This window comes from Sceloporus occidentalis, unplaced genomic scaffold (assembly GCF_023333645.1).
Source record: "Sceloporus occidentalis isolate IW3139 unplaced genomic scaffold, rSceOcc1.0.p SCAF_4, whole genome shotgun sequence".
Taxonomy (NCBI): Eukaryota; Metazoa; Chordata; class Lepidosauria; order Squamata; family Phrynosomatidae; genus Sceloporus; species Sceloporus occidentalis.
Window position 1 is genome coordinate 69230716 of NW_028316984.1, and position 13214 is coordinate 69243929.

At 38.5% G+C, this 13214-nt stretch overlaps 1 protein-coding gene across 6 annotated transcripts in view; it reads left to right on the forward strand.

Annotated features, from left to right (window-relative positions):
- Window positions 1-13214, forward strand: part of SEMA5B (semaphorin 5B) — a 537498-nt gene that overhangs the window by 344162 nt on the left and 180122 nt on the right. For all 6 annotated transcript variants that reach the window (XM_089520263.1, XM_089520262.1, XM_089520265.1 and 3 more), the window contains one exon: window positions 1894-1939. In XM_089520263.1, coding sequence (XP_089376389.1) covers window positions 1894-1939 — 46 coding nt within the window. The remainder of the gene's footprint in view (window positions 1-1893; window positions 1940-13214) is intronic.

A 13214-nucleotide genomic window follows, 5' to 3' on the forward strand; every position in this document is an offset into this window, starting at 1 on the left:
ACAAATTGTGGAATTTATAGAGTATGGCATGTGGGCTGTCACTTTGATGCCCTAGAGCAGTGCTACTTCATGTGGTAGTTGAGGCGCTTGTACTGTTTTACAAGGCATTGGCTGTTGGTCCCTGGATGACTTTCTAGGAAAGAAAGAAACAGTTGTAGCCAAATCCTCAACCTGGTACTTTCCACATGTGTTGGTCTCTGTATACATGCATGGGAATGATGGATTTCTAGTACAATACTTCTGGAAACTGCCCAGTTGGCCAAGACTGTCTTAAAGCATGGTATCTCATGAGCTATTAAAGTTAGTTTTTTCGCTGATCTGCATCTCTTTCTTTTCACCTCCACCTTCTCATCCCCTCCAGTATATCAAACATCCTAGATTGCCTATCCGGATCAGAAAAAATGAATAGCAAATTGTGTTCTCATTCTAGTTAGAGGACACTATTCTACTATACTACTCAAGTGGCTACAAAACATTGGCCCGGTACAGAACAGCGCTTTGTGCCAGCCTGTGCTTCAAGAGAGTGGAGTGTCTACATGCTCCCGAGCCCTACTGTGCTCCGTGGGAGCCATCTCGGCACGCTGCCGTTTAAATGGCATGCGAGATGATAACGTTGCTTGTGCGCCACGTCCAAATGAGGGACATTACAGCATCGCTCCAGGGCACTTATGGCGCCTCAGTAGCAGCGGAGAAAGGAACTGCATTTCACAGCTTCTTTCTCCCAGTGCATAGTGGCCACACTGGTCGGCGCAGCCATGATCCGGGGGAAAAAGGGGCAGCCTCTCTTTGCCCCTTTCTCCCAATCTGTATAGGCCCTTAGTTGGTGACTCAAGGGTGAAGAATTGTTAATCAAAAAGGCGATGAATGCCTCTGAACATATACAGAGTATTTCTCCCCCACTATCACCTGCCTCTAGTGCCTCCTCACTTTGTTAAAATTCATATGTGTACTCTGCAAAGGTCAGTGCTAAAGCACATGCTATGCATGCAAGAAGTCCCAAATTCAATCCTGGCTAGCTTCAGAGTGTTACAACTCCAGCTCATCTGCAGTTTTCTTCCTCTGAAGACCACTTTCAACAAGGAATAACAAAACAGAAGCTCTTACCTATTACACTACAGGAATAATGAGTGTTGTAAATCAGCAAGTTTCCTTGTTGGGAAAAGGAAGCAATGAATTTACATCACTATGGAATTTGTTTATTTATTTCTACACTCACTAGTGAGTGCCTTTTAACCAGCAAATTAGTTTGTTAAGCCTCACTGGGGAAAGAAGCACATAGTTATATGTTCTAGAGAACCCAAAAGGTGGATTGCTTTTAGTCCTGGACTAGGACTCTGGGTGACCAGGGTTCAAATCTCCACTCAACCATGGGAATCCAGCTGATTACCTGGGGCAAGTCCCTCTCCCAACCTTTTGAAAGGCAATGGCAAACCTCTCTTAACAAACCATGCCGAGAAAACCCCATGACTTGAAGGCCCACAAAAACAAAAGTTATATGCATATACTTAACTAGTTATATTTCCAGCTCTACCTTTTATTTAGCCAAGTAAGGTTTTGAGTGTGTGTGTGTGTGTGTGTGTGTGTGTGTTTTGTTCCAGTGTTTTGCTCTGCTGGGAGACTAAGTGAAATGCAGTGCTTATTACAGGCAATGGCAAGGTCTAAAATGGACTAGAAATTTAGGTTTCTGTGTCTATTTTATATTTATTTAAGAGTCCAGGAGTTTTGAGAGTTCATTAAAAGCGCAGCAGAGAAGGTGTTTCGTGTGCTCAGATTGGTTTACTGTCCACAAGAATGCAAAGTGCGGCACCAGTTCTAAAGTAGTGTAGCTATTATATCTGTTTGCTCATTTTAAACGTTCTGAATGACCTAACACTTCTTTGCTTGCTTTCACAGGAACTACCTCTTCAGATTAAGTCTACTCAACGTTTCTCTTATTCAGGTATGTTCATGTTTGCCATCAAAAACTTTGTCTGTTTGCATCATCAATTGGCTATATAGATAGTCTTTATATAAAATAAATAAGTAACTATATGGTGGCATTAACAGAAGGTGTTGTTTTGGTTTGGAGGCCAAGATACAAAATTTGACTTACAAGGTCATAGTTTACTCAGATTTGACTAAGAAATAATTAGCCTTTTTGCTTTGTTGCATGGTGCATTTTCAGTGTGAGCCTCAGTGTTGATGAATATTCCCTACTTTTACCTGTGTATTTTTCCCACTAAGAATATTTATTCATTTATTTCATAACATTTCTATGCTGCTTTTCACTTTGAAAATTAGAATACAATAAACAAAATAAAAACAATGAAGACCAGTAAAAACATAAAGCGATAAATTTGCAAAATAAATCAATAAAAAGATAATGGTCCCATATTGAGAGAAAATGTAGCTATAAATCAAATAAATAAATACTTTATGGGTAGCAGTCATGTATTTTTCTATTTAGATACTTCATCCCTTATATGTTGAAAGAAAGGAAGGATGGGCTACTGTCAAGAAAGGGCATTGTATTAGAAGCAAAATTGGTCTTGTGACAGATAGTCAGTGCAAGCTTAACTAAAACAATGCAAAGAAATCCTCAGCTTTCATTAATGCGGACGTCAGCAGATTTTGGAGAAGGCTTTCGCTTTGCTTTTCCATCACGATTCCTGAGCTTTTGTTGGCTCTGTATGAGCAGAAAATGCTGAGGAGCTAAATTTTGTTGAATTCCTTAATAACAACATGATAAGAGCTGAAAAGCTATCCAAAGAGAGTAGTGTTTGCAAATATGTAATATTTTTGTCTTGGTGGCAGACTTCATTAGAGTGCAGAGTGCAACAACCAATCATTTGTTAGAGTGCTTCTGGCTGCAATACTGAAACTGTTTTTCGGGTTGTTGTAGTTTTGGGTATTAACAAACTCAGTATTGCAGGCAAGTAATTATAACAGTTCAGGCATTCTGTGTTTTAATTTGTTATGCCTGTGTTGTTTAATTTGTCTAATGAATAAACTGTTGAGACCATATGCTTTAACACTGGTTGATGACTTCACTCCTACAACTGTCTTTAGCAGGGTCATTGTTTTTGAAAGGAAAGAACCAAATCAATATCTCTCTGATTTCTCTGAATCTCTTCTTCTCTCTAATGAGCAGGGAATGAAAAATGGATTGGAACAGAGAGCAGAGATAAATAGTCAGAAACTAATTCATTATAGGCCAAAAGAAAGGAAACTAGGTAGATGTGGAGTCAATTTATTGCTGTCATAAGGCTTGGGATCTGTCTGATCACAGGGCAGCTAGTCAAAGTCAGAGAGCTTTGATGGACTAAGCTTCAATTTCTTGTGCCTTAACCTGAGTTTCCAGTCGCTTGAGTCAACTGAAGAGTGGATGCTCCGCCATAATTATTTCTTAATAATTCACATAGAATGAATGGGATGTAGTTTTATTTTCACTACTGTTTTCACCCCTTCCCACACCTCTCAAATGTTAATGCTTCTTGAGAATGTTGTTCTGGTGTGTCTTCAACTTGTTTCTGACTGATGACAACCCTAAGGCAAACCTATTGCAGGGTTTTCTTGGCAAGATTTGGTAAGACGAGGTTTGCCATTGCCTTCACCTGAGGCTGAGAGCATGTGACTTGCCTAAGATCACCCAGGGGGTTTTGTGGCCAAGCAGGAAATTGAACTCTGGTCTCCCGATCGCAATCCAATACTCAAACTGTTATGCCACGCTGACTCTCATACTGCTGTTGAAACATATATTATTTTCCATGTATCCTGCTTGTTTTTTGTTGGATGTGTGATTTTTTTCCGAGGAAGCACACTGGTTTGCACTGTTAGTCTGAAAGGTCCTGCAAGATCTCTTTGCATACTGTTTGCAGTAGTGTCAGTAAGTGGCTTGGATGACTTTTGCGAAAGTGGAATGGCTTGCTGTATGATAACGTAATATAAAGGTGGGCAGAGCTTGTCATTTAGTGGCAAACCCCAGACCAGGGCACAGTGAGGCAGGGGGTGGGGGTGGGGGTGGGGGTGGGGGGGTAACACAGCTCTGTTTTAAAACAACTGTCAAACACCTCTGGTGTTAGATGTTTGATTTATGTAAATTCCTCCATCTCAGATATGAATGATCATAGTAAAAGAAGGACTTTGTTCCCATGTCGGGTTACACAGTCCAGTGATACCACACCACATTACTATTGGCAACATCAGAATGACATGTAGATTTGCTTTCATGCAAGACTGATGGCAAATATATCTTCTTTACTGCTCAACAAAAGGAGAGAATGTTCTTCTCCTAGAGATTTGAAACATGTAGATGTTTTTTCCTAGAATTAGAAAGATCAATTTTTATATCAATGAATCCAGGATGCGCTATTCTACAGTCTTTGACAATAACATCTGAGATTCAGAATCTGCTCTACATAGTTGTCCAGATATTCTAATTAACAGTTGTAGTGCTTTGGAGTACTGCATGAACAATGTCTAAAACTAGAAAAAATATTCAAAGAAAACAGACACAAATTGTTCTGTTGAACTGTTCAGATAATCATAATATATTAAGCATCCCATTAACACTAATTATGTTTAGTGTAAATAAGACTTAAAATTACAGTTTGATCAACAAGATTACATTATCTCTATTAAAATGTTTTAGTTTTCCTTTCTTTTGACATTTTAAAGAATCTCATTTTCAGCATTTTCCCTTTGCATGTGATGATTTGATATATTTCATTTCCCTCTCCTCCCAAAAGTAAAGAATTTTTTAACAAGAGAAATAAGATGTTTTTAAGTATGTAGCTGTCAGAGAATGTTTTGAAATACAACAGTTAGATACCAGACATGGAACTAATGCTAGGCATGAGGTTTTTTTCCCTTCAGCTGCTTTGCTTTCTCCCTCTTTAATCAGAAAATTAACATTTCTTTCTATTTAGCATATGAGAGTCATTTATCATACTCGCTGTATTATATATCATCTTTCTTCCCCAAGAGGGGAAATAGTACTTTTATCCTTGAAAAAGGAATAGTGTAGTGTACACAGAATATTCATATTTTCCTCTGGTCAGTAGTCAGGACTTGTGAACTTTCTCAGTGCTCTTGTTAAACTTTCCATGGTGTGGATATTGACTTTTTACATGAGGTGCCACTGCAAAACATACTGATAATCTCATTTCATAAGGCTCTTGAGTGATACAGTTGTTTTCTTTCAAGCTATGTTCCAATGTCTGATGAAACAGAAGGAAATTTATTTATTGTAGCTGGACTCTTACCTTTAAATTATTGTGTTATTTTATTTTATTTAAGGCTGATGGGAAGTACATCAGTAGTCTCCCAAACATGAAAACTAAGTAGTGGTCCACATTTCTAGAACACATGATAGGTGTTTCTGAAAGGGTTAAACTCTAATCCCCCAGAATTCACACAGAGGCCAAGAAAGGGACTTTTTACAGTAGACTTCACAATTAAGAGATTAGTTGGAAAATGTTGCTTTTTAAAAAAAACCACGCAAATCCTCATGGCATGTTTTAAATAGTATATTATGTCTGAACTGACTGAGTAAAGCACATTAATTGTGTGCATAAAACTAGGCCGTCTGGAGCTCAGTTGGTGGTACAGAGTCATGTGGAGCGGTACAGAGTCATCCTTAGAAACAAATGTTAGTTGACACATAATGTTCCCATTTCCCCCAGCATATCAGTCAGAATCAAGGTCGCTGTAGAACTTTTAGTTCTTCAAGTCTTTGTCATCACATTATTCTATGAAAATCAGGGTTGCTATATTAGGTTTTAAGTGCTGGTAATCAACAGTGGCTATGCAATAGAAATTCCCATTCTGGATTTCTTCTGGATTTCTGTTCGCTCCGTGCAAACAGCTAAGTTATATCCAGTTTGTTGGGAGGAATTGCAGGATTTTGAGAGAGCCATGCAGGTCCAATGTCTTCCAGATAGTTCCCATTATCTGGATCATGCATCCAGATAATTGGTATTAGATTCATGGCAGATAAAATAATGTTTTTTTCATATAAAACATACATTATTAACATATAGAATTTTCATAGTGTGAAGAATTACTTTTAAAAATTAGTAAGTTAAAAGTGCAGCTCAAAAGACACCCCCAGGAAGTGTTTACTGTTGTGGTTATCATTTTTAAAAAGTAATGTTTCCTTTCTCCTTATTGTAGCTAAAATTAAATAACTATTTTAGTTGTATTCTTTGGAAGAATAACAATACTACAGACCAGAGATTCCAAACCTGTGCCCTGAGGAGCCCTTAGGCTGCCAGGTACACCTCCCAGGTGTTCTGTGGCTGCTCCAGGAAAATGAAAGAAATAAAAATTGAATGAAATTAAAGAATATATTCTGGTACATACTCCTAAACACCATTAATTTGTAAGACAAAGGGCAGGGCTCTTAGGGGCTCCACCATAGCAATAAGGGCTCGCTCAGTGAGTCAAAAAGGTTGGGAACCCCTGCTACAGACCATTGGCCTGTGATTCAAAACATACCTAATTAGTTATGATCTTCACTACCAAACAAAAACATTTTTATTGCATTGCCAAAGAAATGAAAGTATCCCTCATTATCTCATAATATTGTGATGCCTCAGTTATTGTGAAAATTAACTGCAACCAATTCACTATTTATAATGAGTTGTAGTGGGATTTCCCAGCTCAAAAGAGTTAGTGATGACAACAGACTCAAGTCAGGGTGAAGGGGATTAGTCACATTCATAAGGAGATAGGTCTGTCAGTGGCTATTGGCCATTCTGCCATGTAGATGCAGAATGCTTCTGAATCTTCAGTTTCTGGGGATCGTGAATGCAGGACAACTTTGCTTTAATGCCCTACTTGTTGGTTTCTTGAAAGTTGCTGACCTGGCCTCAGATGGAAACCACTTCCTGGACTAAATGGACCTTTGGTTTGATTGAGCAGAGATCGTCCTATGTTATTTCAAGCCAAACAGTTGCAGAAATTGGAATTCATGTTGCTACAGAGTCAAGATCTGTGGTTGGATTTACATGTTTTAATCTGGTTGCATGAGACATCAGCATGAGGGGGGAGACTACATGGTGTAGTGTTCTCGATGTTAGACATGGGCTTTGGATGATCAGGGTTTGAACAAATCTTGCCCCCCCCCAAAAAAAACCCCACGATAGGGTCATCTGAGGACCATTATAAGTCAGAAATGATTTGAAGGAACACAACAATAGCATGAGGCATTGGCTGCATGGCTTGGACTGATCATGACAGCAGATCCTTCCATTTTCCGGGGAGATTTGCTGACACGGATATGTTTGGCTCAAGTGTAAGTGATGTCCCTTCATAAAAATGGTTTAACAATGGGGCAGGTTGAAGTTGTTTTCCCAGGCTACAGCAAAGTATGTGTCCATTCTTAGCACTGTGTTATGGCCATTCCATTAAATACCTCAGATATAGCCTGATCCCGATGCATGTTTATTAAAAAAAATAAGCTCCATGAATCTGAGTTTGCACACATTTTAGTAAATGTGCTGAGGATTGCATCTTTAGCTTGGTGAGGCAGTCTGGAAAGGTTAGCATGCTAATGTGATGTTTCTCAGGATTTTAGGAAGCCTTGTAGTCAAGGATACCGAGGGGGCAGGCAGCATTCAGCAAGGTGCAAGTGATAGATATATTTGAAGTTTAGGAACACTGGTGATTATTATTTTAAAAAATAAATAGAAATTCAGGGGAAGAAGGTACAGGTCCAGCTTTGGTTTGCATTGCCTTGTCATTCAGACTGGCCTGCCACAGATTTTTAGCTGTTGCTGCATGTTAGTTTCACTTAAAGAGGTTTCTGGGTAACTTACCTTATTTTATGTTCATGTAAGCAATCCTGAGGATGCCAATGTAAAGTGGAGACAGAACAGGAGAGATGTTTTTTCTTTTTTAGCTTGGGAGATGAGGAGGAATGCAGGAAGCTTATGATGGGTAGCAGAAGCATATTGCATGCACATTGTTATTGATGTTGTTAACTGCTCTTGTGTCAACTTCCACTCATGGCAGCCCTGTGGATGAGGCCTCTCCTGTCCATGACATCCTGCTCAGGTCCTGCAGGCTCAGGCCTGTGGCCTCCTTGATTGACATTCACTCTTCCTCTCTTTCTACTGCCCTCTATCTTTCCCAGAATCACTGTCTTTTCTAACGAATTATGCCTTCTCATGATGTGACCAAAGTACAACAGTCTCAGTTTAGTCTTCCTGGCTCTCAGGGAGAATTTAGACTTGAACTGTTCTAGAACCCATTTGTTTGTCTTCCTGGCTGCCCATGATATCTTCAGCACTCTTCTCCAGCACTATATCTGAAATTAGATAATTTTCTTTCTATTAGGTTTCTTCACTGTCCAACTCTTACATCTTTACATTGTGATGGGGAATACAGTGGCTTAGACTAGCCTTGCTTTAGTGTTCAGAGTTATATCTCTTATTTAGGATCTTGTCCAGTTTGTTCATAGCTGCCCTTCCCATTCCTAGTTTCCTTCTGATTTCTTGACTGCAGTATCTGTTCTGGTCTATATTTTATCCAAGGTATAGGAACTCTTTGACCATTTTGATTTTCTCATTGTGCAGTTTCGCATTGATTTTTTTTGTATTTCTTCTGTGATCATTATTTTTGCTTCCTTAATCATCAGCATTATGTCTGTCTTGGCACTTTCCTCCTTGATCTTATTCAGCAATTGTTCCAAGTCCTTGGTTTCTGCTAGTAGTATTGTGTCATCTGCGAGTTTATCACACTAGTAAGATCCCGCAGGCAAACAGGAGTTAAACGCGATTTAACGCGAAGAAAACCCGGAAATGCCCAAAGATTATCACACGACATCACAGTTAACATGAAATAATGTGAAGTTAAACTGCATTTAAAATGGAGAAAACCAGCAGCTTTTTACTTTTGGAACATCCTGAAAGTAAAATGCTGCCAGTTTTCTCTGCTTTAATTGCAGTTTAACTTCACGTTATTTCATTTTGGAAGCAACTCGGTGTGATAAACTCCCCGAATTTGCAAGTTTTGTTTAAATTCAAATTTAATTTAAATTGTATTTAACTCCCATTTGCCTGTGGGATGTTCCTTCCCCTGATCTTCACCCCTTCTGCCTCTGACTGTAAGCCTGCTGTACAAACAATATTTTCTGCATACAGGCTGAATAAATAGGGTATTAGTTTGCAACTTAGCCTTATTCCTTTGCCAATTGTGAACCATTCTTTTTCTCTGTATTCTAACAGCAGCTTCTTGTCCTGAGTAAAGGTTACACATCAAGATGATCAGATGTTGTGGCAATCCTATTTCTCTAAGATCAAGCCAAAGCTTTTTGTGATTTATGCTTTGCTGGAGTCAATAAAGCACATGCAGATTTTTTCCTGGAATTCCTTTGTATTCTCCATTAGCAATCATATGTTTGCAATATGATCCCTACTGCCTCTTCCTTTCCTGAATCCTGTTTGCAACTCTGGGATTTCTCTCTCCATATATAGTAGCAGTCTTTGATGAAGAATTTTGAATGCAACTTTGCTTGCATGGGAGATTAGTGCAATGGCCCTATAATTACTGCAATCTTTTGTATCTCCTTTTTTATGGATGAGAATATAAATTGATCACTTCCAGTCTTAGCGCCACTGTTTTGTTTCCATATTTGTTAGAATGCTCATACTCAAGGCAATCTGTGTGGTTCAAGGCTTATCAAAATTTGCCTTTTTATTTATTTGTCTGGAGACGTGCAGATCTCAGCCTTATGAAAATACAGTATATGTTGGCTCTTTTCCAAAAGAAAGTTACATAATTGATAGCAATTACTTTTGTTATAGGCTTCCTACCTTTTATGCTATGGTCCATTATGAAACATAAATATAACACCGAGAGCACATATTCTTGCCTTTTCTCCTCCTCATACACCTTCCACCAAATTTTTATTTCCTCATCATCTGGCCTATAATAAATTTGTACTTCGAATTCTTTAGTAAAGTAGCAAATCTTAATGTCTATCTTACAATTTAGTTATGATTGTTCCTTAAAAGTATGAGAGAAATATCATTTGCTATCTAATCAACTTTAACTTATGGTAACTCAATAAATGAGAGCCCCAGACATCAACTACCCTCCTCATGTTCTGCAAACTTGGCATTTCTTCATTGAGTCTATCCATCAATAATAAAGTCTTCCTCTTTTCCTACTGCATTTCATTTTGCAAAACATTATAATTTTTTCCAGTTATTCATATCAGAGGGATAAAGAGTCTCACATATTCTGGGTTAAGACATAATAGCAAACTATGTTCTCCACTATGAGGATGAGCAATTCCACTTTATATTCTCCATCTGTTTTGCATCCATTAGTAGACTGAAAGCTTCCACTTATAATTTTAAATTAAACACAGTTCTCTGTAACATTTGTATCTGAAGACCTATGGTGTAATCCTGGTATATACTAGTTAGACAGTCCAGAATTTTTCAGGTTCATATATTGTGGGAATAATGGTTTGTATAAAACAGAGGCAGAAACATTTAATCTTTTTTTTTTTTTTGCATGTGCAAAAGAAGAGAGATGAGGGTATGACCTTGAAGTTTGCCATAATTTGTTCTTTAGAGCAAATCCAGCCTACTAGATTAGTACATAACTCTATTAATAAAGCGCATGACCTGAGCTACATCTGAATTAACCGATTATCGTTTTTACAGTTTTAAGCCTTCCATGTTTCAACATTTTACATTATAGATAAGATGCATTCTTAAAGTGTTTTTTTTAAAGTGATGGAATACCATGGGAGACTGAATAGATGGAAATATTTGGTATGAGTTAGTTCTTTCTAGGCTGGCTAATGACTCACTACTGTTTTCCCCACTTTTGCCTGATATTGTGGGGCTAAACCCTTTTATACACTTCTATACACTCTAAGAGGTTTATCACACTAACGAGATTCCACAGGACAATGGGAAATAAACTAGATTTTAACACCCAGAAGTGGCCAAAGTTTATCAGACAACATCACAGTTAACATGAAATATCACGAAGTTAATCCAAACACAATGCAGAGAAAACCGGCAGCTTTTTACTTTCGGAACAATATAAAAGTTTAAAAAAACCTGCTGTTTTTCTCTACTTTGTGTTCAGATTAACTTCACATTATTTCACTTAGGCAGTCCCTAGTGTGATAAACTAACTGAATTTACAAGCTTGGTTTAAATTCAAATGTACTTTAAATCCCATTTAATTCCTGATTTCCCATGGGATCTCCCCTAGTGTGATAAAGCGTTCTGGCTCTTTCCATCCCCAGCTAGGTGAGGGAGCAGGAGTGCTGCCACTTTGTAGGTCACATGCTGGATTTGGCAACTAGGCACTCATTTTAGAGCCCTTTCACATTTATCACTGGGATTCCATTTTAGTTGCCTGTGTGATCCTGAGGCTTGTAGTTTGGTCTGAGGCACCAGAGAAGCCCCCTGGCTGAGGGGACTAAGTGCCCTTTGCCTCAAATGCCAACCCCAGGATTCCACAAAATGGAAGCATGACAGCTACTGTAGAGTGGATTCATGGTGCTGTAATGGTGTTGTATGAATTTTATCTGTTAACTGAAAGAGCCAATGTAGTGTAGTGGTTTGAACATTGGACTACAGTTATGGACATAAGGGTCTGATTGCCCACTCAGCCATGAAAACCCACTGGGTGATCTTTGGTGAGTCACACACTCTCAGCTCCAGAAAACCCCATGATAGGTTCGTTTTAGAGTCACCTTAAATTGGAAATAACTTGAAGGTACAAGTAAAAGAGCCTGTTCTCCTCTTTCACAAGGTCTTGTTCGCATCAGTGCTAAAAAGTAACTATGGGAATACAGCGTGCCCACACCATACGTGGGCGCACTATACGCGTCTTTCAGTTTATGCTGAAGCCATGCAGCGATGCAGTGGATGGTGTGCACGCACTCAGCCACAGCCAAACCCCATTATATTTAATGGGCCTCAAGCATACGTATTTTTTGCCTTATGCGAGGAGAGGCGGAACGGATCCCCCACATACAGCAAGGGTCCATTGTATAAGGACCCCCCCCTGCCCTTTTTGATCCTGAACTTTTGATTCATCTGCACATTTCATTCAGCATTTTTATGAGGAATGGTCTTGCTTCTGGTGGAAATGCATTCCCATAATCCCATTGGCATTGCCGTATAATTCTGTTTCACTGGTTATTGAGAATAGTAAAACTATGCATATACCAGTGTACCAAAAAGGTACATATGGCATTCTATTTCACACTAGTAATGGGTTTAAAGGCTTTATTTATTTGTTAACCCAGTGTAAGAGGAGACTTGACCTTTTGCTTTTCTTTCATTAATATTCCAGGTACAACTGACCTTATGGCTTATATAAGAACCTTTTGTGAATGCTCAGTAATGACAGGTTTCGTGCTTATAGATGAAATGTTTATTTCTATAAACCAGCTATCTAAGCCCAGAAATGAGCTAAAATCCCTTGGCAAAATTCCTTAGAATCAGTGTTCCATATTTGCTACATTACATCAGCACTGCTGAGTGTTTGAACATGACCTTTTAATACTTGGGAGTCCATGCTATGTGGTGTATGTGTCTATGCATGGTACAAACAGTTACAAACTCCTATAGTATTTTTATTATTTTATCATTTTTTATGTAAAATGCATTGTTACAAGTCCATCAGGTTGGTGGCATGGTTGAACATCCAATATACATACAGATTTGCATTCTTGGCAACAAAATATTTTTTGGAAATTCATGAAGGTGTTATGACTGTGAAACAATTTAAATTAGCCTGCACACCCCCACCCCCACCCCTTTTAGCACCATCTACTGGCATATTTTTCCCCAGATGGCTGCATATACAAGAAGGTCTAACTTTTAAATACTGTAAAACTGTAAACTTGTTTAAATGGGAGTAACAAGGGCACATTAAAGTTCCAGTCATGCATTATAAGTAATGCATAATTGTTGTTTGGCAAGTGAGGCATTGATCTTGTAAAGGATTTAAATTAACCCCCAGATAATACAGTGGCTTACAATGGGAACATAGCAGTTGTTTGTTTAATGTTTGAATCCTTCCTACGTGCCCTCTGAACTATATACACTTTATCAGCTGCAGCATTACTGTAATATTGGTGCAGTGCTGAATAATGTATTCTTTTTTGTGTTTGACATTTTACAAGTGTAGCTGTTGATATACTCAAACTTAAGAACTTAGTAGCTGGTGCAGCATGGTTTAGGATAAAGCTC